General features: G+C 35.0%; 1 protein-coding gene across 2 annotated transcripts in view; it reads left to right on the top strand.

Moving 5' to 3' along the window:
* DNAJC10 (DnaJ heat shock protein family (Hsp40) member C10) overlaps nucleotides 1-25,905 on the top strand; it is a 52,851-nt gene that overhangs the window by 25,310 nt on the left and 1,636 nt on the right. For both annotated transcript variants that reach the window (XM_053907153.1, XM_053907156.1), the window contains exons 11-22: nucleotides 3,434-3,523; nucleotides 4,279-4,392; nucleotides 6,836-6,950; nucleotides 11,796-11,923; nucleotides 12,215-12,331; nucleotides 15,625-15,726; nucleotides 16,760-16,915; nucleotides 17,869-18,002; nucleotides 19,091-19,144; nucleotides 19,407-19,554; nucleotides 22,861-22,980; nucleotides 24,812-24,916. In XM_053907153.1, coding sequence (XP_053763128.1) covers nucleotides 3,434-3,523; nucleotides 4,279-4,392; nucleotides 6,836-6,950; nucleotides 11,796-11,923; nucleotides 12,215-12,331; nucleotides 15,625-15,726; nucleotides 16,760-16,915; nucleotides 17,869-18,002; nucleotides 19,091-19,144; nucleotides 19,407-19,554; nucleotides 22,861-22,980; nucleotides 24,812-24,916 — 1,383 coding nt within the window. The remainder of the gene's footprint in view (nucleotides 1-3,433; nucleotides 3,524-4,278; nucleotides 4,393-6,835; nucleotides 6,951-11,795; nucleotides 11,924-12,214; nucleotides 12,332-15,624; nucleotides 15,727-16,759; nucleotides 16,916-17,868; nucleotides 18,003-19,090; nucleotides 19,145-19,406; nucleotides 19,555-22,860; nucleotides 22,981-24,811; nucleotides 24,917-25,905) is intronic.

Here is a 25,905-nt window from a genome sequence, read left to right as displayed (position 1 = left end):
TCTACTTATAAGGATTATTTTTTACAATGGTATCAACCATTAAAATTTACAGCCCAAAAGTGTGGAAAACATTCTTAGGTTGTATGAATTTTCATTGGTTTTCATTTAAGTGTGTATTTTCTAATGTTAAAATATAGATCATTTGTAGGTTTGGCTCAGAGTCAGTATCTGTTTTTTTTAAAGCACCCTGTTAGATTTTCTGGTATATACTTAGTTTGGAGATCACCAGTATGGTTCACCTTCCTAATTTTATGAATGAGGAGACCAAGGTTCAAGCTAGTTATCAAGAAGCTGAGATAAATAATGGGATATTGGATAGATCCCTAAAGAACCTCAAAAGAAAATAATAAAAGACAAACTTTCATAAGTTTGTGTCTCTGTATTTTAATTCTGCTTTTTTGATGTTGACAAAAATAACATATTCATTACTGAAATTCATTAATGGGTATAGACATGTATACAGGCTGGGCACCTGGCTGGCTCAGTCAGTGGAGCATGTGACTCTTGATCTCAGGGCTGTGACTTCAAGCTCTACGTTGCATGTAGAAATTACTTAAAAATAATATCTTTAAAAAAAAAATGTATAAAGACAGATGGAAAATTCACTAAAACCAAATCACCCACAGACAAGCACCATCAAATCTTGATAAATACTCTTCCAGATCTCTACTTACATATACCTGAATTATGACTTCATGCTGACAACTCTCCAGTTTTATCTGTGGCCCAGACCTCTGGCCTCCACTCCAGGTATATATATATCCTACTGCCTGAATTATTCCACATCTCCCCTGGGATATGAATTGATGTCTCAAACTTAGATGGCTATAACTATACTCCTAGTATTCTCCCATAAATCTGCTCTACCCACAGTTTTCCCAATCTCAGTTGATAAAAACCCCATCCATTATCATTCAGGCCAAATACTTTGGAGTCCTTCTCGATTCTTATTTTTCTCATATTCTGTAACCTATGTCAGGAGAATCTGTGGCTCTTTAAAATCTTTCTAAAATCCACTCCCACTGCTATTAGAGCATTTATCACCTTATAATATACACTAATATCTTACCTTTTTATTTTTATTTTTCTCCCACAATACATTTTTAAATTTGGATGTTTTTACTGTTATATGTCAAATCCCTAGAAGATTATCTAGCATGTAAGTGGACAATATATATAATGCCTATGTATATTATTTGCTATGTGCTAGAGATATATATACATATCAACAATCCCTAAGTAGCAATCCATTGACTAAATGTGACCTACTTAATCAGTGCTCTCTTGATATTTAAGTTACCTACTGTTTCATGATTATAAGCAGTGTTGTAATGAACAATGTTTGTTCATCTTTGTGCACTTCTTCAATTACCTATTTAGATGAAATAGCCATGGCAATTTTAATTTTGTTTTGCCAGATTGCCCCTACAGAAAATTTCTATTTATACTGTGCCACAGTGTATGAGCATGCCTCTTCCCTTAACATAGGCTCTTGCCTTCAGTACCACAATCTCATGTTTTAGTGAGATCTTTCTGCTTTTTGATATAAAACTGCAAGCTCAGATGCAACCCTAGGAGACATACATCAGTGATTCTGGAAATACTGTAATACTGTAGTAACAGAGAGTGATGAATTAAATAGTCTTTGTCTCTCTTAAAAGCATTCAAGTTTTTAAAAAAGTAAAATAGCTTGTGGTCTGTCTCAAAGTGAATTGATTGAGAAAACATATGGTCTATGAGAAAACATATGGTCTAACATAAACATCTTCTTGGTTATCTCTTAAATACCGTTCCGTTTTCACTATTGGCAAATCTTGCCTTATGTATTCTAGCAACAGTGTTTTCTGCTTGGTGGTTTGTTTTGTTGGCCTCTGAGTTTATTTACTTGTATGACATATGTAGTTTATATCTTCTTTAAACACTCTCCTTCCCAGGTAAATTTCAGTTATAGTACTTGACATCCATCTTTTCCCCCTTTCCTAACCCGTATATTCAGCAAACATTTATTTACTGAGTCCTTATTGTCAACAAAATTGTACTGGGTAATTGGGTAGAAAATTCACTTAATTTGATAAATGTCCACACAGTATAGTGAGTCACTACAGTATGGCCCCCATTGTTTTAAGATGTGTTATTTATAACAGTGTTTTACACCATTCATATCCTAATGTAATTCTAAAACCCAAAATGCCATTATCAAAGGTAATTTTGTGGTTATCTGCCATTTAAAAGTACCCAGTATTTGTTTGCATTCCATCAATAATGAAAAAAATTCAGTTTGTAATAAACTGATTTATTGTGCAGTGACTGTAATATACTAGGTTATATTAAATTATTAATTTTGTGTCCTCAAACACATATTGGGAAATAATCCCAAAAACAAGTTTGTAACTTTGCATTAGATATAAAGAGGACTTTGGGTACTATAATTAGGTTATTTTGAGGCAGACAGAGCTATTGTCCCAACTGATGTAGTGTGTTCTGTAATTGAGAAAATGGTCACCAAATGACACTTTTTAAAAGTGATTTATGTGTATATTTTATAGGAGACATGTTCTGTGTATAATGAATAAAGAACTTTTTTAAGAGGGAGGGGAGGGAGGAAGGGAGAAATTCAGAGGTTAGACAGTATCCTTTATAAATGTAAGTACCACGTTTTACTCTACAACAAACAGGTTTATAATGAGATTCTAGTGGATTAGTCACTTACATATTTATATAAGCTGCTATAGGAGTATTTTTAGTAAAACCTTCCTAATAAATGTGACTGATGTCAATGAACTGTAGTATCATGGCATGAAAGTTTTGTTTGGGCCTTGTAAGCCCTTTGGTAACAGAAAATATTTCATATAGATCTTTAACAATATGCTAAAAATCTAAGAAAAGAAAAACAAGCTTTAAGGAAAGAAACTTAGAAAAAACCATTTTCTATTATGTTATACTCGTCATTTCTATCCAAATGGTTACTCCCATGTTGAGCACAGTTAAGCTCTGAACACCATGGTAGTTCCAACAAGTTTGTACCGGAGTTTCAGATCTTTCAAGTAGTACTTGAGTTGTAAAGTTTATAAAGCATTGGCCTTCCACAAGACATGATTAAGCGTTAAAATTAATCTGAACATGATACAGTTTTTCCCCAGTAATTCAGAGGTTACTCCACATTATCATGAGGATTATTATAGAATGCGCACCACAATTAACAGAAAATTCCATATAATGTAATTTTACATCAGTGTTTTTAAGAAACAGCCCAGTTACACAGCTTTTTAATGATTGGCAAACTATGGCACACTTTTTTAAAAATACAACATTTAGAATAAATAGCTTAAAAACTTTAACTTTTGTGATTTTTTTTTAAAGAGTTCTCTAAAAAAGGACACTAAAATAAATGGGTGTTGGTTAAAAAGATTACAGTATAATTCTTTTATTTTAGTTCCTTCATTCACTGGATGCTAAAGAAATATATTTGGAAATAATGCATAATCTTCCAGATTTTGAACTACTTTCGGCAAATACACTAGAGGTAATGTTTCTATTAATAATGATAAATGGTAGTAAATGTTGGTAGCATTTCACATGTTAACATTTTAAAATCAGCATTTGTCTCATTCATCACTAGACAGAAAGTAGCAGTTTCAAAGGATTTCATATACATATCAGTTATTCTATATTAAACTCTAATTGCTGGAGTTGCAACTTCATGGTGGGTGTAGAGTTCAGGAAAACTTAACCAGTCCTGAATGACGTCTTTCAGCAGGAGTGTCAGAAAAGTCAAGATTTTTTATCACAAAGCAGCTGTGGATCTGTTTTGGAATTTTATGTTCTTGCTTATAGAACTATTTATATTGTTCACTGAGAGTTAAGCAGCTTTAGCAATACTCAGTTTGCAGTAGAATCAACTTTTTTTTTCTACTTCTTGATTCCAGAGCCTTCCAAGTCGTATCCCTACCAAACTGCTAAGCCTAAAAATAGTTTACTTCCCTACCCCCAAATTTTTAGCTATATATCATTAAAATTAGATACATTTTTTGGTACAATTGTCTGCTTTAAGATTTTATAACTTAGTGATTTTTATCTTCTTTAGTAGAGGATTGATTTACATTGCATTATTGCAAAGAAATACACAATAAGCATGAATGGGTCTTAATTTTAGACAGTATTTTGAAGTAATGGGTAGGTGGCTAAAATTTAGGTCAAAGAAATAAAGATTAGAACCCTTAGAATTTCTTGACTCTGACATTATTTTTCACTTTTTCCCCCCTTTTTATCACTTCTAAGGATCGATTGGCTCATCATCGGTGGCTCTTATTTTTTAATTTTGGAAAACATGAAAATTCAAACGATCCTGAGTTGAAGAAACTAAAAACTCTACTTAAAAGTGAACATATTCAAGTAAGGAAAATGTATTCTGCCTAGCCTTCTGCTAGTGTGCTTTCCTACTAATTTAATATATAAAGTTATATTTTAAGGAACGTAAAAATGTTTATTTGAGATTCTAGGTTAAGAAACTCCTAAATGCTTTTGTTCTTCTTTTGTAGTTTTGTTTTTCTGTTAAAAACCAACAGCGATATCTAAAAGCAGTTAACTTTCATTTCTCTTGGATAGTTGGCATGTGATATATCTGTATCAGAAAATTTTTCTGAAATGCATACTATAGAAGAATGTCTTCTCCTTTTTACAATTCTTGTTTCTTGGGGCATCAGAGGGGCTCAGTCGGCTAAGCATCTGACTCTTGATTTCCGCTCAGGTCGTGATCTCATGGTTCAGGAATTCGGGCCCCGTGTCAGGCTCTGCACTAGCGCAGAGCCTGCCTAGGATCCTCTCCCTTGCTTTCTGCCCCTCCCCCTCTCATGCACGCATGCACTCTCTCAAAATAAATAAACATTTTTAAAAAATAAAGTAAAATTTGTATTTCTTTAATTTGTAATCATAGTTTAAAAATTAGGATATATAAAGAACAAAATGAATTAAAACAAATATTTAAAAATTACCCATATTGTCACTACTATTAATGGCTCTCCTACAAAATTTACTGTGTAACCTCTCAGACTTTTTCTGCATATGTTGTAGTATGTGGGCATAGGGATATATGTGCACATACATACATATTGTAATGGCCATTGTGATAGACATACATGTCAATTTATGTATGAACTTTTTAAATAAAAATGGATTCACTATTACAGTAGTCCCTCCTTTATCTGCAGGAGATATGTTCTAAGATCCTGAGTGGATGCCTGAAACCACAGAGAGTACCAAACCCTGTATATATTATGTTTTTTCCTATACATACATACCTATAATAAAGTTTCATTCATAAATTAGGTGCAGTAAGAGATTAACAATAATAATAAAATGGATAATTAAAATAAAAGTTATGTGAATATGGGCTCTCTCTCAAAATATCTTACTGTACTGTACTCTCCCTTGTGAATTGATATGAAACCGTAAAGTGCTTACATGATGAAATGAAGTGAGGTGAATAATGTAAGCACCATGGTGTGTTGTTAAGTTACTCCCGACCTGACAGTGCTTTAGAAGAGAATCCTGTGTTCTGGACTACAGTTGGACAAATGGAAACTGAAACGACAGAAAGTAAAACCACTGATAAGAGAGGAACTACTATATTCTCTTTTGTAGAATTTTCCATTTGACAATGTCATGTATTTTCTTAAATGCCTTATAAGGTCCCTTATGCTTTTCTTATATGCATATGTATATATTTATATGTATATGTGTGTGTGTGTGTGTGTGTGTATATATATAGCCTTTAGGGATGGTGATCAATATATATATTATTAAATATATATGATGGTAAATATATTTAGATATTTAATCTATGCTAAATAGATGATAAATATCATATTTAAATATATATGATGATAAATATAGATATTTGATGATGAATATAGATACGATAATAAATACCTATATTTATCTTCATATAGATACCATCATCCCTAAAGACTAGGTAGTATTTCACTATATGATTACACCATAATTGTTTAACAGATCCATCTTATGTTTTTTCTATTTTATGTCAAAAATACATACCGTAAAAATGCAGTATGAGGAATTTTCTTAATCAAGATTTTTTTTTTTAATTGTCCTCATTACCAGTGTCCTCCATAATGTTTATATCGTTTTGTATTCTTACTGGCAATATGTGAGTAGCCATTTCTCCACACCTGTGCCAATCATGATAGTATCATTTTTTGTAATCACCATTCTTATAGGCCAAAAGTGATATATTAATAATACTCATTTTCATTTATTTGCTTTCTAGTGAGGTTGAAAAAATCTTTTGTGATTATTAACAAATCATAATTTTTCTATTTTCTCTCTGTCTCTGGCCTGTTTTCTTTCTTCTGAAAGGAGATTTATCTTTTTATTTCTTAGTGGATCCTCTAAAATCTTGCAAATATTTTTTCATGGTTTATCATTTGCCTGTTAGTATTCTTTATGCAATTTTCTTTCACACTGTATGAAATTGTCAACCTTTCTCTTATTTCTGCTTTTGAGGTCTTAAAAAGTTTTCTATCTCTCCCACTCCAAGATTATATAAGTGTCTTCTGCATTATCAGAAGAGTGGATGTCTTAAGCAACTTCATGTTTTCTAGAATATTTTCTCTCAAGTTTTTGAACTCTCTAGGAGGCTTTGTTTTTCCTTCACTAAACTTAGTTTCAGTGTTCATTGTAAATTATTTCTATCTCTTATTTTCATGGCCAGTTAACTTCTGTTTAGAAACTGTTAGAGCAATGGCATTTCTTTATGAATATTTAAAAAATGAATATATAAGATTTTGTTTTCATCAAATTAAATTTTCTCCTTTAGGTTGGCAAGTTTGACTGTTCCTCTGCACCAGACATCTGTAGTAATCTCTATGTGTTTCAGCCATGTCTAGCAGTATTTAAAGGACAAGGAACCAAAGAATATGAAATTCATCATGGTAAGAAGGGAAAAATGATAAAAATGTGTATGTATTTTCAAATAATTTTTTATTTGTACTTTCTACCTCTTTAATTATTTTTTAACTGAAATGTAGTTGACACACAGTATTGCATTACTCTCCGGTATACAACAGTGATTCCACAACTATGTACGTTATGCTGTGCTCACCACAAGTGTAGTTCTCATCTGTCACTGTATGGTGGTATTAATAATACCTTTGACTATATTCCCTGCTCTGTACTCCATGACTTACTTAATTCCAGAGCAGGAAGTCTAGCCCCCACTCCAATTCACCCATCCCTCCAATTATCTCCCCTCTGGTAATCACCAGTTCTTTGTGTCTATGAGTCTGTTTCTACTTTGTTTTGTTTTTTAGATGCCACAAAAGTAAAATCATATGGTATTTGTCTTCTCAAACTTATTTCACTTAGCATCATTCATTTTAGGTTCATCTGTGTTGTCACAAATGGCAAGATCTCCTTCTTTTTCATCGATGAGTAATCATATTCCATTTGTGTGTGTGTTGTCTGTGTGTATATACACATCCTCTTACCCATCTATTGATGTACACTTGTGTTGCTTCCATATCTTGGCTATTGTAAATAATGCTGCAGTGAGCATGGGGTGCATATATCTTTTCAAATTTTGAAAAAAAAACAAAAACAAATTAGTGTTTTTGTTTTCTCTGGGTAAATAACAGTAGAATTACTGGATTGTATGGCATTTTTATTTCTAATTTTTTGAGGAACCTCTATACTGTTTTCCACCTCTATACTGTTTGCCTACCAGTTCTTTTTTCTCCACATCCTTGCCAACTCTATTTCTTGCTTTTTGGTATTAGTTGTTCTGACAGGTGTAAGGTGATATCTCATCATGGTTTTGATTTGCTTTCTCTGATGATTAATGATGTTGAGCATCATTTCATTGGTTTGTTGTCCATTTATGTATGTGTCTTCTTTGGAAAAATGTCTCTTCAGGTCCTCTGCCCATTTTTAATTGGATTGTGTGTGTGTGTGTGTGTGTGTAGAGTTGTAGGAGTTCTTTATATAATCTGGATATTAACCCTTTATTAAGTACGTTATTTGAAAATATCTTCTCCCATTCAGTAGCTTGGCTTTTTTTTTTTTTTTTTTTTTTATTCCTTCACTGTGCAAAAGCTTTTTATTTTGGTGTAGTCCTAATAGTTTTTGCTTTTGTTTTTCTTGCCTAGTAGACAGGTCTAGAAAAATTGTTGCTAAGGTAATGTTGGAGATTACCACTTACGTTTCCTTCTAGGACTTCCATGGTTTCCGGTTTCCCATTTAGGTCTTTGATCCATTTTGAACTTATTTTTGTGTATGGTGTAAGAGAGTGGTTGAGTTTTATTCTTTTGCATGTAGCTGTCCAGTTTTCCCAGCACCACTTACTGAGGAGACTTGTCTTTTCTCCATTGTATATTCTTACCTCCTTTTTCAGAGATTGACCATACAAGCATGGGTTTATTTCTGGGCTCTCTATTCTGTTTCTTTGAACTAAGTGTATGTTTTTGTGCCAGTATCATACTGCTTTGTTTACTGCAGCTTTGTAGTGTATCTTGAAATGAGGGACCATGATACCTCTAGCTTTGTTCTTCTTTCTCAAGATTGCTTTGGCTCTTTGGGGTCTTTTGTGGTTCTTTTTACCTTGCTTTGTATAAACGTACTCACTGTAAATAACTTTGCTTTTATTAGTAAATAGGTTTCTTTTGGAGAAAGATATTTTGAATTATATTTAGTTGCTTTATTCTCTTTACTCTTCTTTTTAAAATTATTCACTTTTGGGTGCCTGGGTGTCTCAGTCAGGTAAGCTTTCGACTTCGGCTCAGGCCATGATCTGATAGCTTGTGGGTTCAAGCTCCGTGTCGGACACTGTGCTGACAGCTCAGAGCCTGGAGCCTGCTTCAGATTCTGTCTCTATCTCTCTCTCTGCCCCTCCCCCACTCATGCTCGCTCTCTCTCACACACGCACATGTGCTCTATCTCTCAAAAATAAACATTAAAAAAATAAAATAATTCACTTTTTTCTGCTATTTTAGTGTTTGAGCAAGAATGCTGGTGACATATCAGGTTAGTGCAGACTTTAAGGGTCTTGTGAACAAAGTAAACAACACCTATAGTTTTCGTTTCTAGTGTGCCAAATGTAGCATTTCAACTATGGGCATTTTTCAGATTTTTCTTCCACTAAACTACTAAATATTTCTATGACTACTTTATCTCTCTCTGTCTCCTCATTTGGCCTGATTCTTCATGTTTGTTTTTGTGTTTTAGGTAGATCAGTTATATCTGGTCTAGAAGGAGTGGCCTTCTGTAGAGAGTGTCTTGTTGGGCCCAGAAGCCCAATCCCTCCTGGCCACCAGAGCCAGGTATTCAAGGGGGGTGTCCCCTGTGTGGCTGTGTGTGCCCTTCTGTTGGGCCGAGCCACATTTGCTGCGGGTATGCTGGTGGACTAGGTGAGAGACCCAGCCGTAGCTGCTGTGGTCATACTTATGGGGGGAGGGTTAGCTCCTGGCACAGCTAGCTTCAAGACTTAGTTCCTTGCTGGCTGTCAACCAAAAGCCTCAGTTCCTTATCACTTGGATCTCTCTGTAGGGCTGCTCACAGAATGACAGCTGGCTTCTCCCAGAATAATGATCAGAGAGAGATACACAGACGTAACAGCAATATCTATTATGTAATCTAATGTCAGACAGGACACACCATCATATCCACCATTTGTTGTACCCTGGTACAACACGTACAACAATGGTGTGAGTACATGAGGTAATAGTCACTGAGGACTGCCTTGGAGACTGGCCACCACCAGAGCTAAGTATGGGTTACACTTAGGAGGAACAATCTTCTGAGGTAAGAGAAAGCAATCTCTTTGCCAAGATCTAAAGTGTAAGTAATGGTTGACCAAATGAAGAGTAGCAAGCATGTTCCAAGCACAGGAACCAGCACAAGTTCTCTTAGACTCTGAGATAAGAGAGAGCCTCATCCATTCTTAGAAAGGAGGATTTCAAGATGGAATTTTGAGTGTTTGAAAGGATTGAGACTTGAGGCTGGAGAAGGCCTCAGAGTTCCAAATTCTGTGTATCATCTGTCAGGCAAAGGAATTTGGACTTTATCCTGAGGGCAAAGCAAATGCTCTCAGATTTATGCAGACATATGATTTAACTAGTGTTACATTTTAGGAAAGCAACTGGCCACCTAGAATGGATAGAAGCACAATTAGAGGAAGGGAAGGCAGATAGAAACCTGATACAGTCATTCATCTAAGAGAAGACGGCTGCCTTATCTAAATAATGGTAATGTGGTTGAAGGGACTTAGACCAACCTTTAAATACAAAGTCAGTATTTATATATAAAGTCAGTATAACTTGACAATTGTTTAGATGTGGGGAAGTAAGAGAAAGAAGCCCAAGTTTCTGACATTCACTTGGCAATTGAGTGACTGTACCATTGAGTGAAGAGGAGAACACTGAGGGGAGGAGTTGATAGGGAGTAGACATCCCCAATCTGTAGTTGAATGTAGGCCTAGGCCTCAGGAGAGGAATTTGGGCTGAAAAAGGTAGATGTAAATAATCATATCAACGATAGTTGAAGCCTTCAGTGAGAATGAGCTTGTGGAAGGGTGAGTAGAGAGACAAGATCAGGGCCCTAAGGATGATCAAAGATAGAGGAATGTGTAAACCAGTTCAAGAAGCTGCAGCTACAGAGTAAGAAAAAAGCAGGAGAATGTGGTATCATTTATAATTGTATTTAAATAATTGTGAAAATATTTCTTCTGTGCTGTGAATTCTCTGAGGATTGTATCTTTATTCTTGCATGCCCTATGACATTTAAAACAAGGATGACACATAATAGGTATTTGACTTAATATTGCCTATTAAGTGAATAAGTCAAAGGGCACATGGGAAAATGGACCAAGTGCTAATTGAGAAAATCATTATTTGTCAAACCAAAGAGTATATTCTTTAGGCAATAGTAAATCATCAAAGTCCTTTAAGCAAGGAATAGTGTAATCAGACAAATGTTTTTGTAAATTAACTGTGGTAGCAATGAAAAAATGGATTAGTTACGAAAGATAGTACACAAAGACCAGCTTGGTTATTGTAATAGGCAAGACGGAATTTAGGCACTAGTCTAATTGGTCTTGGTCCATGGTACACCAGCAAAGAAAGAAGGCGAGTATCACTCTGGGAAATCTTAGGCACCTGGTGGATGATTATGCCAATGCCAACATAGGGAAGGTGAGAAAAGGAGCAAGTTTGGGGGGGAATAACTCCGATTTTAATATATTTTAAATGTTTACATAACATCCATGTAAATATCTTCACTGGGCAGTTGGTAATACAGGTTTTGAATTTGTAAGGGAGGTTGAGTTGGAAGAAACAGGTTTAGTAATTAGGCAACAGTAATAGCTCAGGTAAGCATAAAGAACACAAATAGGGGCACCTGGGTGGCCCCGGTTAAGCATCTGACTTCAGCTCAGGTCATGATCTCACAGTTTGTGAGTTCAAGCCTCACGTTGGGCTCTGTGCTGATAGCTCAGACCCTGCTTCGGATTGGGTCTCTCTCTTTCTCTGCCTCTCCCCCACTTGTGTTCTGTCTCTCTCTCTCTCAAAAATATATAAACATTAAAAGAATTTTTTTTTTTAAAGAACACAACAAATATTGCAATGAAGTGATTACTCTGCCTTTGAGGATGAAACCTCACCAAAATCAATTTGGTCAATAAGTTTATCTTCCTTTCTTTAATATTTTAAGTCTAAAAACTTTGAAATGTTTCTATGGATAGAAAGGCGGTACGTGAATTTTAATTTTTCTCTTATTCGCTTTCAAAGGAAAGAAGATTCTATATGATATACTTGCCTTTGCCAAAGAAAGTGTTAATTCTCATGTTACCACACTTGGACCTCAAAATTTTCCTGCCAATGACAAGGAACCATGGCTTGTTGATTTTTTTGCACCAGTAAGTTATTTTTATCTGTCAAATGTCAGTGTTTCAAATTTTCTCTTGTCACAGCAAAAAGACATTTGCTATATAATCTTGAACACTAGAATTGTGTTACTCAATTTTGGCCACTATCACATATTGCTTCTATGAGAGCAGGATTGTACTTGCCCCTCTAGGGATAAAATACACACACACACACACGATTTACCACTAAGTATGATTTATCTAGCATATATTGCTTGTTGCAGAAATGTGGCTTTTTGTTTCATTTAGCTCAGCGCTTATGAATATTTTTTTCTTCCGTAGTGGTGTCCACCATGTCGAGCTTTGTTGCCAGAGTTACGAAAAGCATCAAAGCATCTTTATGGTCAGCTTAAGTTTGGTACACTAGATTGTACGGTTCACGAGGGACTCTGTAACATGGTAAGGCTAAGTATAAAATAGTTATTCTAATCAACATTTTTGTAAAATAGTTTTTAAATTATACTGACAAAAGCTGTCTTTCAAATGTATATCTACATTTAGAAGAGTAACATTATTTGAACAAATAATTTCAACAAAATGATATAAAATTATGATTGGATTAAAACATGAGTAGACAACATAACTGAGTGAATGTAGACATGGTCTTATTTATCAAACTTGGGAAAATATTGTTTATTTGATAAAATACATGGTCATTCAAGTATTTAAAATCTTTATGATTTTTGACGTAATATCACTTTTGGCCGTCTATAGTTTTATTCTAGGTTTTCTTCATAATTCTCTTCTAAGTGTAGTTAGTAGCTAGAAATTTTAAAAATGAACAAGCTTTTTGAAACTTTTGTATACATAAAAATATGTTCTTAGGTTAATTAATATTCATTCTTCATTCCAAGAATAACTAGAAATTATATACCTCATGATGAAAGTATATAATACCACTTATAAAACATACTTGGAACAAGTATATGAAACCTAAATCAAATCAAGCTGTGACATCAGTGTTAAGGAAATCTAATGATAGAGGAACATGTTAAGTGACACCATGGGCATGAACTCTTCAAGTCCCAGCATGTAGAGGATTTTACAGGACAAACACCTAATTTACTGGACAGATGACATTGAAAAGCAGAAGAGATTAAAGAGACTCAAAAGACATATCCTTCAAATGAAGTGTTTAGGTCTTCTTGTTTGGATGCTGCTCAAACCAAGTGCAAAAAAATGAGCAAGGAATAATTGGGGAAATTTGAACACTGACAGGGTATCTGATAATTATCAGGAATTGTTCATTTTTAGATATTAAAATGACAGTGTAGTTGCATTTCAGGGAAAGTCCTTATATTTTAAATATACTGAAATATGGATGAAATGATAAATCATCTGGAATTTGCTTTAGAATAATCTTGATGTAGGGGTAGAGTTGGAAGGGAGAATAGATGAAATAAGTGTGGTGAGCAGATGATTGTAGCTACAAGAGTACTTGAGAACTTATTGCTCTCTGATTTTGTGTGTATTTTAAATATTTTTTAAGAGGAAACTTTTGGGGCGCCTGGGTGGCGCAGTCGGTTAAGCGTCCGACTTCAGCCAGGTCACGATCTCGCGGTCCGTGAGTTCGAGCCCCGCGTCGGGCTCTGGGCTGATGGCTCGGAGCCTGGAGCCTGTTTCCGATTCTGTGTCTCCCTCTCTCTCTGCCCCTCCCCGTTCATGCTCTGTCTCTCTCTGTCCCAAAAATAAATAAAAAAACGTTGAAAAAAAAAAAAATTAAAAAAAAAAAAAAAATAAGAGGAAACTTTTTTAAAAAGAAGAAGAGAAAAGGGGGAAAGGGAAGGGAAAAGAAAACAATAGGTTTTAAAAACATAGTAGAAGTTAATGTAGGGTGAAATCTTTATGGCATCTGTGTAAGGAGTAATCTCTCAGTCCACACACACAAGGTAAAAATTAATGTGAATGATTTTAACTATATTAAATTAAAACTATTACCAAAGAAAAAGACACTATGAAGTTAAGACAACAGACTATTTGTAGCACTTAGTGCCAGAATATTTCAAGGCTACAAGTCAATTTTTTTAAATAGACAAAATAAGAAAGTTTGTAGACTTTTTTTTTAGAAAAAGAATTCCAGCATAAAAAATGTTGCATTTCACTAGTCATCAGGAAAGTACAAATTACAGCAATCCATCAAATATACAAAAATTTAGAAATCTGACATTACAAGTATGTTGATAAATTATCCAGTCACACAATGTAATATCATAGAGCATTTAAACTAGGTCTATCTTTACCAGCATGGGTAAGTCTCAAAAATACAATGTAAGGTGACAAAAACAAGTGCATAATAGCTTACAGAGTATGACAGAATTACAGAAAATTTTTAAGTGCTCAAACATTTTACTATACTGCCCAGGGATACATAAACATATCGCAAAGGAGGAAAACATCAGTAGAATGGATATATACTTATTTGAGGACATCAATTGCTCCTACTTTCATGAAGGAAAGCAAATAGGATCAAGAAAAAAGACCTAGTAATACCAGTGTGATAAAGAAGTTAATCTTCCTTAAATATAGGGAAGGGGATGTGTGGGTATTTGTTAGATGATTTCTCTCTTCATTCTGTTTGAAATTTAACTGAACTATGTTTAAACAATAAGGCCTTTGGTTTTGAATGTCTTATATGTGACTTTGAAAAGATGCTAAGCAAGACACAAACTTAATGTGATAAACAATAATTATCTTAATTTGAATTCTTCTAGTTTTTCTTTTTATCTAAACTATTAAATATTCTTTAGATAATTGAGTAAAATGTAAGGATTTAAAACTGTGGTGTCAAATTCACCTGCAGTAGAGGCCAAGGGTCATTACTCACTAATGAGTAATTAGTTGTTGTGAAGAATAGACTAGAAACTACATGTTTAAGTGCTAAAAAGATTCCCAACACATGCTAATCAATCACTAAGTAGATTAACAAAACAACAATTATATCTGAGTTATTTGAATTTACACTCATTTTACAAATTTTGATAAATATTTCCATTGTTTTTCCTAAAATTATTTTTGAATCCTAGTCAATTTCAGAAAATTCCAATTTTCTACTGAGTGCTTATCAACTTTAAGGATGCAAAGTTTAGCTATAGTAAATTCACAAGATAGCCTTGTTAACTTTTAGAAAAGTTAAAACTTCGAAGAAATGCTTCCTGGGCCAGTGTTGATGTTACTCTGAGGAGGAACTTAACAGTATTTTGTACTATAAAAACTACCTTGAATGATGAATAAAAGATGGCCATATTCTTAGGAAATGAGTCACAATTCCTTAAAATATGGTTGTATACACATTATTATCCTTGCTCCTTTGTTTCCTTTATTTTCTTCTAGACAAATTGGAGTATTATGGTTTCAAAAACTCAAGCCAGAGATTAGCCTACTCTTTACAGCCTTATCCTCTTGGTTCAGGAGAGTAAAAAGGGCCCACACTCATAATTAGCCTTGCTCACTTTTCAGTGTTTCATTGCCCATGGATTCTGTGGCTAATGGAGTAGCTATAAAAAGGGTAATTTATCAGTGCAACTGTAAATCCATTTTCTTTGCCAAATTTGGCCAGGCTAAAATTTTGCAATAACCCAGCAATTTAGCAATGGACTTTTTAAATGTTGTTACTTAAAAGCAAGCTGGTTATGAATTTGAAACCAATAGGTAAAATGCATAAAATCTTTCATTTGTATTCTCATTCCTAACAGTATAACATTCAGGCTTATCCAACAACAGTGGTATTCAACCAGTCCAACGTTCATGAATATGAAGGACATCACTCTGCTGAACAGATCTTGGAATTCATAGAGGTATTTTAAATTAATTTAATTTATAGTATTGTCAATTGTAGAGGTAATTTAAATCATTATTTTGAAACAGCGAGCAAGTGAGGGAGGGGCAGAGAAGAAGAGAAAGAATCCCAAGCAGGCCCCATGCTGTCATGGCAGAGCCTGATGCAGGGCTTAATCTCTTGAACCGTGAGGTCATGACCTGGGCCAAGATCAAGAGTTGGACATTTAACCAACTGAGCCACCCAGGGGCCCCTAAATTTTTTTTAAATAGTTTTTCATTTTGTGCTGTATTATTTATTATTATTTCCCCAGTGAAGCTAACACTTTTGTTAATATTACCCCATCATTGTAGACTAAAGCTTTGTTAAAACAGTATTTGGAGCAAGTGAGCTGTTAGGGAAGTTGTACAGTATCTCCATTCAGACTGTCAGGAAAATATAGAATAGTAGGCTTTTCAGTAATAATTAGAGGGTTATTTCCAAACCACTCATTGGTTCTAGAATAGAACTATATGGCCTTTGTAGACATCTAGGCACCTCTAAGCTTTTTGTCCCATCTCCTATCACCTTAAATACAGTTGCCTCTTTTCCCTACCTAAGATGATTTTAATGATACATAATAGCAAGAAAATATACCTTGATTTCAGAAGATTAATGGGCAAAGTCTAAATTAATTAGGAATCATTTGTCCTTTTTAAAATAATTCACTTTAGATTGTATTTTAAATATAAATAAGTATATTTTGATTCTTCAGAAACAGGAATTTTGGGGGGCTTCTGTGTGTCTCAGTTGGTTGAGCATCCGACTCTTGATCTCAGCTCAGGTCATGATCCCAGGGTTGTGGGATTGGGCCCCGTGTTGGTCTCCAAGCTGAGCATAGAGACTTCTTAGGATTCTGGCTCTCCCTCTGCCCCTCTCCCCCACTTGTGCTCTCTCTAAAATTAAAAACAGAAACAAAAATAAACCAGGAACTTTTCTAAGTGATAACAGTTTGCCAAGAATGTATCAATACCTTTTTATATCAGTTATAATGAAAGTTAAATTCTCTTTAGGATCTTATGAATCCTTCAGTGATCTCCCTGACACCCACCACTTTCAGTGAACTAGTTAAACAAAGAAAACATGATGAAGTCTGGATGGTTGATTTCTACTCTCCATGGTGTCATCCATGTCAAGTCCTAATGCCAGAGTGGAAAAGAATGGCCCGGGTATAGTACAGTAGTTTATTTAAATCTTAACATTTAGCATTAATGTGTATTTAACAGAATTGTTTTAAAACGGAGATGAACTCACCTCTAGATTATCACTCCCAATAGCTTTAATTACACCACTTAGATTTCAACTCTGTTTCTGTCTGATAGGTGAATGGTATAGAATAATCTACCCTTACTTTTTCCTGTGTCACTTGTTTGGTATGTATCTGACCAAATTTCTGCCAAAGTCAACCCAAAGATCCCTTTATTTTCTATTAAAATTTTTCTACTCCTTTATTTTTAGAGCTTAACAATACAGTTTCTTCACAATATTGTGGGACTTAAAAAATAGCTTCGATCAGTAAAACATTTGGAATTTTAAGATTTCCTACAAATAGACATAGTGTTATAAATCATGAAAGATTGGGGAAAAGTTATTTCAATATGAGAATGGAAAATGAAATCAACTTTTATATTTCTAAGAAAAAATGAACAAATGGAAGAGTTAAAAGTGATTTCTAGTATTTAACATTTAAGATAATACAATTTTGTGCTCTTCTCAGTAAAATTTTTAAATTCAAGCATGAGTCAGTGTGCTGCAATGCATGTCTCTATTTGAAAAATAACTCTTTGAAATACCATTGCAGAGGTCTTCGTTAGTTCCTGGTTTCTAACACTTAAGTTTTAGAAATACTTCATTTCCCCCCATAAGGTACATGTATGAAATCTGTTATTTAATCTGCAGTAATTGTAGTAAGGTCTTAACTGCAACATTACATTTTCAGTTCATTACTATATATATTCTGTTATGTTTTAAACCCTTACCCATTTTTATTTGGTGAAAATCACTGGTAAATAATATAAGAACCATCTCAAAATGATGATTTTTCTATTGTAAACATAGTTATGGAGGTAGTTTTATTGTTATCACTTTGATCTATTTTATCTCTCCTTTTTCTCTTTTATAGACATTAACTGGACTGATCAATGTGGGCAGTATAGACTGCCAACAGTATCATTCTTTTTGTGCCCAAGAAAATGTTCGGAGATACCCTGAGATAAGATTTTTTCCCCAAAAATCAAATAAAGCTTTTCAGTATCAGTAAGTGTTGCCTAAAATTTAAAGACATTTATTATAACCACTTATTTAGACAGTTAAAATTTAAAAGTTATCTTAGGGGCTCCTGGCTGGTTCAGCCAGAAGAGCATGTAACTTTTGATCTTGGAGTCATGACTTCAAGCCCCATGTTGGGTGTAGAGATAAATAACTTTTTTTTTTAAAGCTTATTTATTTGTTTATCTTAACTAAATAAAAGTTAACCCAACAAACATTTTTGGGGAGTCCACCATGTTTTAAGATAGTGTGCTAAGGAGAACCTCAGAAGATGAAAAAAAAAGAATTGAACAATCCCAATGTTCATGAAGCTGGCACTCCAGTATAGAGGAAGATAAAGAGAGGAAGTACTAACATTTATTAAGTCAGTGTTTGGTTTCAGGTACTGTACTTGATCCTTTGCTCACATTATTTCCACTGGTCCTCACATATACCCTGAGAAATAAGAATTACTACCCTTTCCTACTATTACAGATAAGTAAACTGATCCACAGACCTTCGTTAACTTTCCCAAGTCACACTGCTGCTTGGGGTTTCAGCCCAGGTCTGTGTCAGTGCCCATACTTGTTTCTACAACACCACATGGTATTTGAGGTAGACAACTCAGTGCAAGGCAGAATATAAGGAATATTCTTTGAAAAGTAAAAACAGACTATGAATTTCAAAGAAGGAAAGGATCACAACTATGAGAGGAAATCACGAAAGGCTGCATTTATGAGGTGGCTTTTGACATGGGTCTTAAAAAGTATGTAGGAATTTGATAGACATAATAACCAGAGTAAATGTTCAGAAACTGAAGTCTCGGACATTTTGAGTTTCACCATTCCCATGCTTCTATAGGAGATGTCCAGCAGGCAGCTAAACATTTAGGACTACCTGGAGCACAAAAAAACATCAAGACTAGAGAAAAATGTATTTGAGAAGCCATGTAAGCAGCGTTTGTAGCTAGGTGTAACTGAGAAGAGAGATGCTAAGTAGTCAGTCAAACTTTTAAACTGCTGCAATGAGATTGTTTTCTGAACATATCCAATAATAGGAAATAGTATTTACAACTTTCATATTTGCTCTTCTTTCAGTAGTTACAATGGTTGGAATAGAGATGCTTATTCCCTGAGGATTTGGGGTCTAGGGTGAGTAATTAAAAATATGCATCATTGCATAAAATAGATTCAGTGCTATTTACCTTCGTCTTATGTCTGCAGTTAAATTTACTGTAAGTTTTTTAAGGCTCTCACATTTTAAACTACTTAGTAAAGAATTATAATTTACCAAGATAGGGTTGTGCTTTATTGTCATTCTTTGAAGTCAGTTTTAACTTAGAAACTTTTGCTATATTTTAGACGTTTTCCTTGGTTTCATATAATGAAAAGTAATTTTGATCCCTTGCCGCAGATTTTTACCTCAAGCATCCATAGATCTAACGCCTCAGACTTTCAATGAAAAAGTTATACAAGGGAAAAATCACTGGGTGGTTGATTTCTATGCTCCTTGGTGTGGACCTTGCCAAAATTTTGCTCCAGAGTTTGAGCTTTTGGCTAGGGTAAGTCTTGTCTATCTATATAAGTAAGTTGTAGTTACATGCATGTTTTAAAAATTAGATTATTTAAAAATTAGATAAAATAATTAGGTAAAGGTATATATGATTCTTTTTTTCTAAGAAGTTTCCTGTGAATTTTTTAAAAATCCCATTTCATTTCTATGAGTATCATCTTTGTGGTAGATTTCTTCCTTCTTTATTAATACTTTTGGCTAACATCTCTATCTTGATGGATGACATCATCTAACCATTAGAGACAACTCATTTCTCTTGCTTATTCCCTATTTCCTTCCTCCACCATTACTCTGCTGCCCACCAGCCCATCACTAGATCCTGTCCTGCCTCTTAAGTGCCTTTCAAATCTGTCATCTCCTCGTCATGCCCTCTGCTAGCCTTTCTCTTCAAGCCCTCTTCATCTCTTCCAGACTTCTCATGTGTGCCTTTTAACGAGTCTCACATTGCCAGTCTGCCTTATTCAGTTCTGCCCTGCTGATCTTGCTAAAATACTGCCTTCTCTGGCTTCCTGTTAGCCAAGTTTCTTGACTTACAACCTTGATTGCAGGTCTCTGGTGGGACCCTTCCCACCTCTTCAGCTTTATCTCTGTCACCACCCCACACCTCACAGTTCAGACACAGCAAAATACTCCAGGTTTGCTGAGCAGATACTGTTCCCTCTCTCTAAAATGTCTTTTCGTTATTAGTCATCTGAATCTTTCTCTCCTTATCCTACAAAATCCAGCTACATTGGCACTTCTGTATTCTCTGTCCTTCTCAGTGTCACTTTGATGTCTTGTACTCCATTTGGTGTACTTACACAGTGAATAAATATTTAGATATCTATCTCCTCCATAAGACTGGAGCTTCTTGAGGGCAAGGTACAGGTCTTATCTGAGTCTGACTCAGGAAATGCTTATAAAATTTAACTGAATGCATAAACAGAATACAGTCTAATTTTTTCTTGTTTCTGTCCCCATCATCCTGTTAATGACCTAATCCAGACTGTTAGCATTCTTGCTTCAGGGAGCTTTGCCTGGGCTACAAAACACTCACTTAGAATGAGAAAGCTCCAGTTTCACCAGTCTAAAGCAAAAGCTGACAATCCTAACCCATCAGGATTTTTTAGCAAAGGGACTTCAAAGCTCCTAGGTGTCATGAAAGATTATTTGTTATTGGATCATCCTTCAAATAAGTTCTTCATCTTTCCCGCTTACTTGATCTTCTTTTCCTCTTGTGCTTCCTTTTTCTCCAGTAATTCTAACAAAATGGTTTCATTCCCTTGTATACTGAAAAACTTAGCTTAGTTATATATTTTATAACACACCTATATCTTGGATATGCCAGAAAGTTATTAAATATGAAAAAGATCATTCAACAAATCCTAAGCACTAGGTTAGAAGCATTACGGTAAGTACTAGAGCTATAGAAATTGAAAGACAAAAGTTACATGTCTGAGGTTTTATTCTAGTGGGAAGATAACATGCAAATAAATACATTTAATACAGCAGGATCATTGCTCTAGTGAAATGAGAGGGGAGCAAGGACATGGGAGGAAGAAAGAGTCTTGCCAGGAAAAGACAAAAGGCTCCACCGAAAACTTGGGATTTGAGATGAGAATTACAACATGACCAGGAGTCTGGCACATGACCAGGAGTTTGGCTAGAGAGTCCTCCGAGCAGAGAGGACAGTATTTGCAGAGATGCAGGGATGCAAGAGAGTGGTGCATGTTCGGTCAACTTCACTGTTGGTCCAGACTACCAGAGTGTAAACACAGAAGGGGAATGGCAAAAACTCAGGCTTAGTAAATAATTGAGGAGGAGAAGGTTTGGTCCTCTTTCTTTGTGATTTCATATTGTTCAGAATAAGTTCTGTATAAGCACTAGGGGAAAACTATTGGATATGGTAGGATCCATTTTACATTTTAGAAAGAGCACTTTGGATGGAACTGTACACAGGCCAGCAAGGCCAGAGAACGATATGAGAGCACCAGAAACAATATGGTGTTCCTTTATAAGCAATTGAAGATACAAGTCAACTAATGTTAAAGATAAATATTTTGTAAATTTCTCTGACCTTCAGTATAAGTGTGTTTCTGCATGCAGCTTTGCTGCTGCCCTAACCCCTCTTGAATAAGCCGGCATTGGCCACAAAACTAGAGGCAGCAAAGGTATTTTAATTGTCCTGAAGTGAGAGATGTTATCTGAACCATGATGAAGGTAATGGTGATAGAAAGAATGGGACAAATGTAAAAGAGATAAAAGAATAGGATTTAATGTCCAATTAATTGTGGTAAGTATGACAGAGAAAGAAGTCTAAGATGACCCTAGTTTCTGGCTTGAATGAGGGAATAGTAGGACAGAAGGAAGAGTAGGTAAAGGGAAAGGATCCGTGTTGGAAATCATCTGTGCAGGATGCTTATTTAGTTGACCAGGCCAGTACATAGGTGAGTGTGAAATCAGGGGAGGTTGGGCTAGGCAGCACATCTCGGCACATTTATATATAAAATCTCCCTTGGGAGATTGCTTACAGTGAAAAAAGTGTTCACCATAGATGCAACTGTGATTAAATACTATAATTTGAGAGGCAGGTGTAGAAAGAGGTCCCCATGCTAGAAATGAGATAGTACAGCCTGAGGAGTAAGAAAGCTAAGAGAATAGTGATAAATGCCAAGAAAGAAAAAAGAAAGGCATGTTTAGCAATGTCAGGTACCCATTAAGACTGAAAAGTGTCCATTCAGTTTGGTCAAGTAGTCACTGCAGAACTTACAGCAATTTCAGTGGAGGGAGCAGTAAAAACAGAAGCTAGACTAAAATCTGTTGATAAATGAGATGATGAGGGAGGAAAAGCAATGAAAGACTAACCTCAAAAAAAAAAAAAGAAGCAAGGAGGTAGCTAGAGGAACCAGTACAATTAAGAAAAGAATCCTGTTTTGACCACATGCACATACCCCAAAGAGCATGTAAGACACCTGACAGAGAGGAACTGGAGAATATAGGTGTCGACAGCCTTCTGCAAAATGAAGAGTGTTACCTCAGCAGGTGAGACCAGAGAATGGGAGAAGGTGTTTGAGGACAGAATCGGGAGTTTGTGGTGTGGTGGACAAGGTATGGGGACCAGGAAGGAGTTTTTCTTGATAAGAGCCACTAAAAAATTTGGAAGCAATCTTATTAGTATGGAAAGGATTAAAACTTAAGTTTTTGAAATAAGTCTTTATTATTACAAAGATGGGAAAATTTTAGTATCATGTTGCCTTGTGGTTGCCAAAATAGTTTATGCCACAGTGAATGGCAAACCCCACTTCTCTCTTTTCAGATGATTAAAGGAAAAGTGAAAGCTGGAAAAGTAGACTGTCAGGCTTATGCTCAAACATGCCAGAAAGCTGGTATCAGAGCCTATCCAACTGTTAAATTTTATCCCTACGAAAAAGCAAAGGTATGTATTTGGCGTTCCCGTATGTGCCTTTCTTTTAGCAGACCCAGTTGAAAAGGTTTGTTATTAGTGTGAGGGTTTTCATTAGCTTCTCCTTCCTTTGTCATGTTTTATTTTATTGCATATTACTGAAGCTTCTTTTCACATATACATCAAGTGATTTTCAAAGGTTTTTCTGTCTCAAAGTTGATATGATCCACTCCTTAAAATTTTTATACTAATGAATTACAGAAACTACTAAAGACACATAGCAGGATACTAGAGTAGTTTTTTCCGAGTGGAGAAGTCAACATAATTATATTCTGTGAAGTTCTATATTTTCTACTTTTATACAATTAACATGTTACCTTTATTATTATTTTTTCCAGGAAAGGAAAAAATTAAAAGAATACTATCATACTTTTGAAGTAGACTAGTACCTGAACATTTGTCTTGAGGAATATTTATTAGTGGTTTAGACTACAAAATAAAAGTTAGGGTCCATGGCTTGATCACAACTCCCTTCTTTGGGCCACTGACAATATGCTTTTTTTTTTTTTTTCCCCAAAAAGAAAATTAGACATTTACCAATGGATCTTAAAACTCAGGCGATAACCTCTACTATCATTTATATAAATGCATATATCTTTCAACCATTGTAATTGCTAACTGAAAATACTCATGACTTTTGCTATCTTCCTGAGTAAAAGAATGATATTTTTGACAATAGAATTGTAATTAAATAAATAAGGATTTGCCATGTATTCATGTTTTATGGTAAAACATTTCAAATAAATATATTTTTTGAGAAGGAGTATCAGCTTAACACGTCAGGTTATTTATTGGAAATTATATTTTAAAATAGAGTTAAAGAAATTAGATGGATTTTAGAAGTCTAGAATTGTCAACTAGATGTTTCAATGAAGGACTTTGATTGGTCCAAGAGGCTAATTCTGTCTTAAGAACAGCCTAGGGTAAACATCTCAGTGAAAGTAAAGGAGCTTATATCAGGATCTGAATTCACTTCATCCCTTTGGAATCACTAGCTCTGCTTTCTAATTCTCAGAATAGCTGAGAAATGGGTAGCATAAGTAGGGGTCTCAGAATGATGTAAGCAAAGTATCAATATAATGAGCAGTCACAGAATTAATCTGGCCATAGAAGGAGCTCTTTGAAAAGATGATGTTACCATGTGTCTAGAGGAGCCCTGAGGACATTAGACACCAAAATATCCCTGTACAAACCGAGACAGGTGGCATCCAGAAGACCAGACCAGATTTGAAAACCAAAGCAGAATAATGATTGCAGTTAACAGCAGTACAGACAGGTGGGCAGGTACACACAAAAGCAAGATCTTAACAGATAGTGTGGAGTTCCCACTAGGAAGCAGGAAGCAAATGACTCCAGATCCAAAGTAAAGCTTGATATATTGACCTGCCCCCTTCACTGCTTTTCAGCCACCTTCCTACTGTGGGCAAATAAAAACCAGGAGATACACATTACTTTCTAGTGTTGTAGTTGGTCAGGATTTTAACTGTGCCAATGACATATGTATAAGATTAGAATGATTTGAGTCCTCTGGGGGATGGCTTTTCTTTATATTTTAGTTGTTTTGAATTAGATTAGATTAGTTAGAGCTGGCAATGCATTTTTTCCAAGGAAATACTTTAAATGTGTTCATAACAGTATCATATTTAAGTAAATTATGAGTTAACTGCTTTGTAGCATTATTTCCTTGAAGAAATTTGACTTTTAAACATTTAGAACTTTAAGGAATAATCAAGTTTCTTAGATGCAAATGTCATGTTTTGATTAGACACCTAAAAGATTATAAGAAGAATGTTTTTTATTTTAGAGAAACATTTGGGGAGAGCAAATAGATACCAGAGATGCAAAAGAGATTGCTACCTTAATATATGAAAAATTGAAAAATCTTCAAAATCATGGAAAGAGAGATAAGGTAAGGACTAAATCTAGAGCTGACTTCAGCCAGCTTTATACTGTACTTTATATTTATCAATAAACAGGTACAATGGAAGCTTCAAAAAATAGTAAAGTTGAAATTTCTTAATTCAAAAATAGGACAATCAGAATGTAACCTCTGTATATTGAAAAGTGTAGAAATTTGCACAAGTACAACCATTTAAAACATAGTGAACTATGGCCATAAATTATTTAGATTTTGTTAAAATGTAAAGTATTGACTTGTTAGGAATAAATACACTGGAGCCTCGTAACATACTTTGCATAGCAGATTTTCTTTTGGTATAGTCAGGATGTATCAGAACCCATACTCATTTCAGCCCCTCCTAGAATTTTATCAAACAGCGCAACCTCTGCTATTCTTTGGAAGAAGTGTTCATTTTTTCTAAGTCATTGTCATTCTAGGACATACAAACAGACCAAAGAGTCCGTGAATGCTGGAATGCTTTCTGAGTGGAACTTAATAAAATGACATAGAAGTTTCTTGGATTGTTTCCCTATAAGGTGAAAGAAGAACAAAAGAACCAGCGCATATTCTGGAGAGGGGAGGGCTAGAGATGTCTGGCTTTATAGAACCATATTAGAACTGCACACTCCCGTATAAAAAGCCTTACATCCTGTATCAAGGGTTACATTTTATCCAAATCTAAAAGATAGGAAAGAGATTGTTACAATTATTTCCTTGGGTTTAGGGAACAAAAATGTTTTTCTGGTGTTTTGATTTATTTTCGCTTCCTCAAGAGGTTTTAAAGTGTGACTTTTATCTTAAGTTAAACATTTGAGGGGCACCTGGGTGGCTCAGTCGGTTGAGCGTCCAGCTTTAGCTCAGGTCATGATCTCACAGTCTGTGAGTTCGAGCCCCGCGTCAGGCTCTGTGCTGACAGCTCAGAACCTGGAGCCTGCTTCAGATTCTGTGTCCCCCTCTCTCTCTCTGCCCGTCCCCCACTCATGCTCTGTCTCTCTCTT

The sequence above is a fragment of the Panthera pardus genome, unplaced genomic scaffold (genome assembly GCF_024362965.1).
Source record: "Panthera pardus isolate Hobbes unplaced genomic scaffold, ASM2436296v1 HiC_scaffold_10, whole genome shotgun sequence".
Taxonomy (NCBI): domain Eukaryota; kingdom Metazoa; phylum Chordata; class Mammalia; order Carnivora; family Felidae; genus Panthera; species Panthera pardus.
This window is presented reverse-complemented; position numbering and strand designations above follow the sequence as displayed.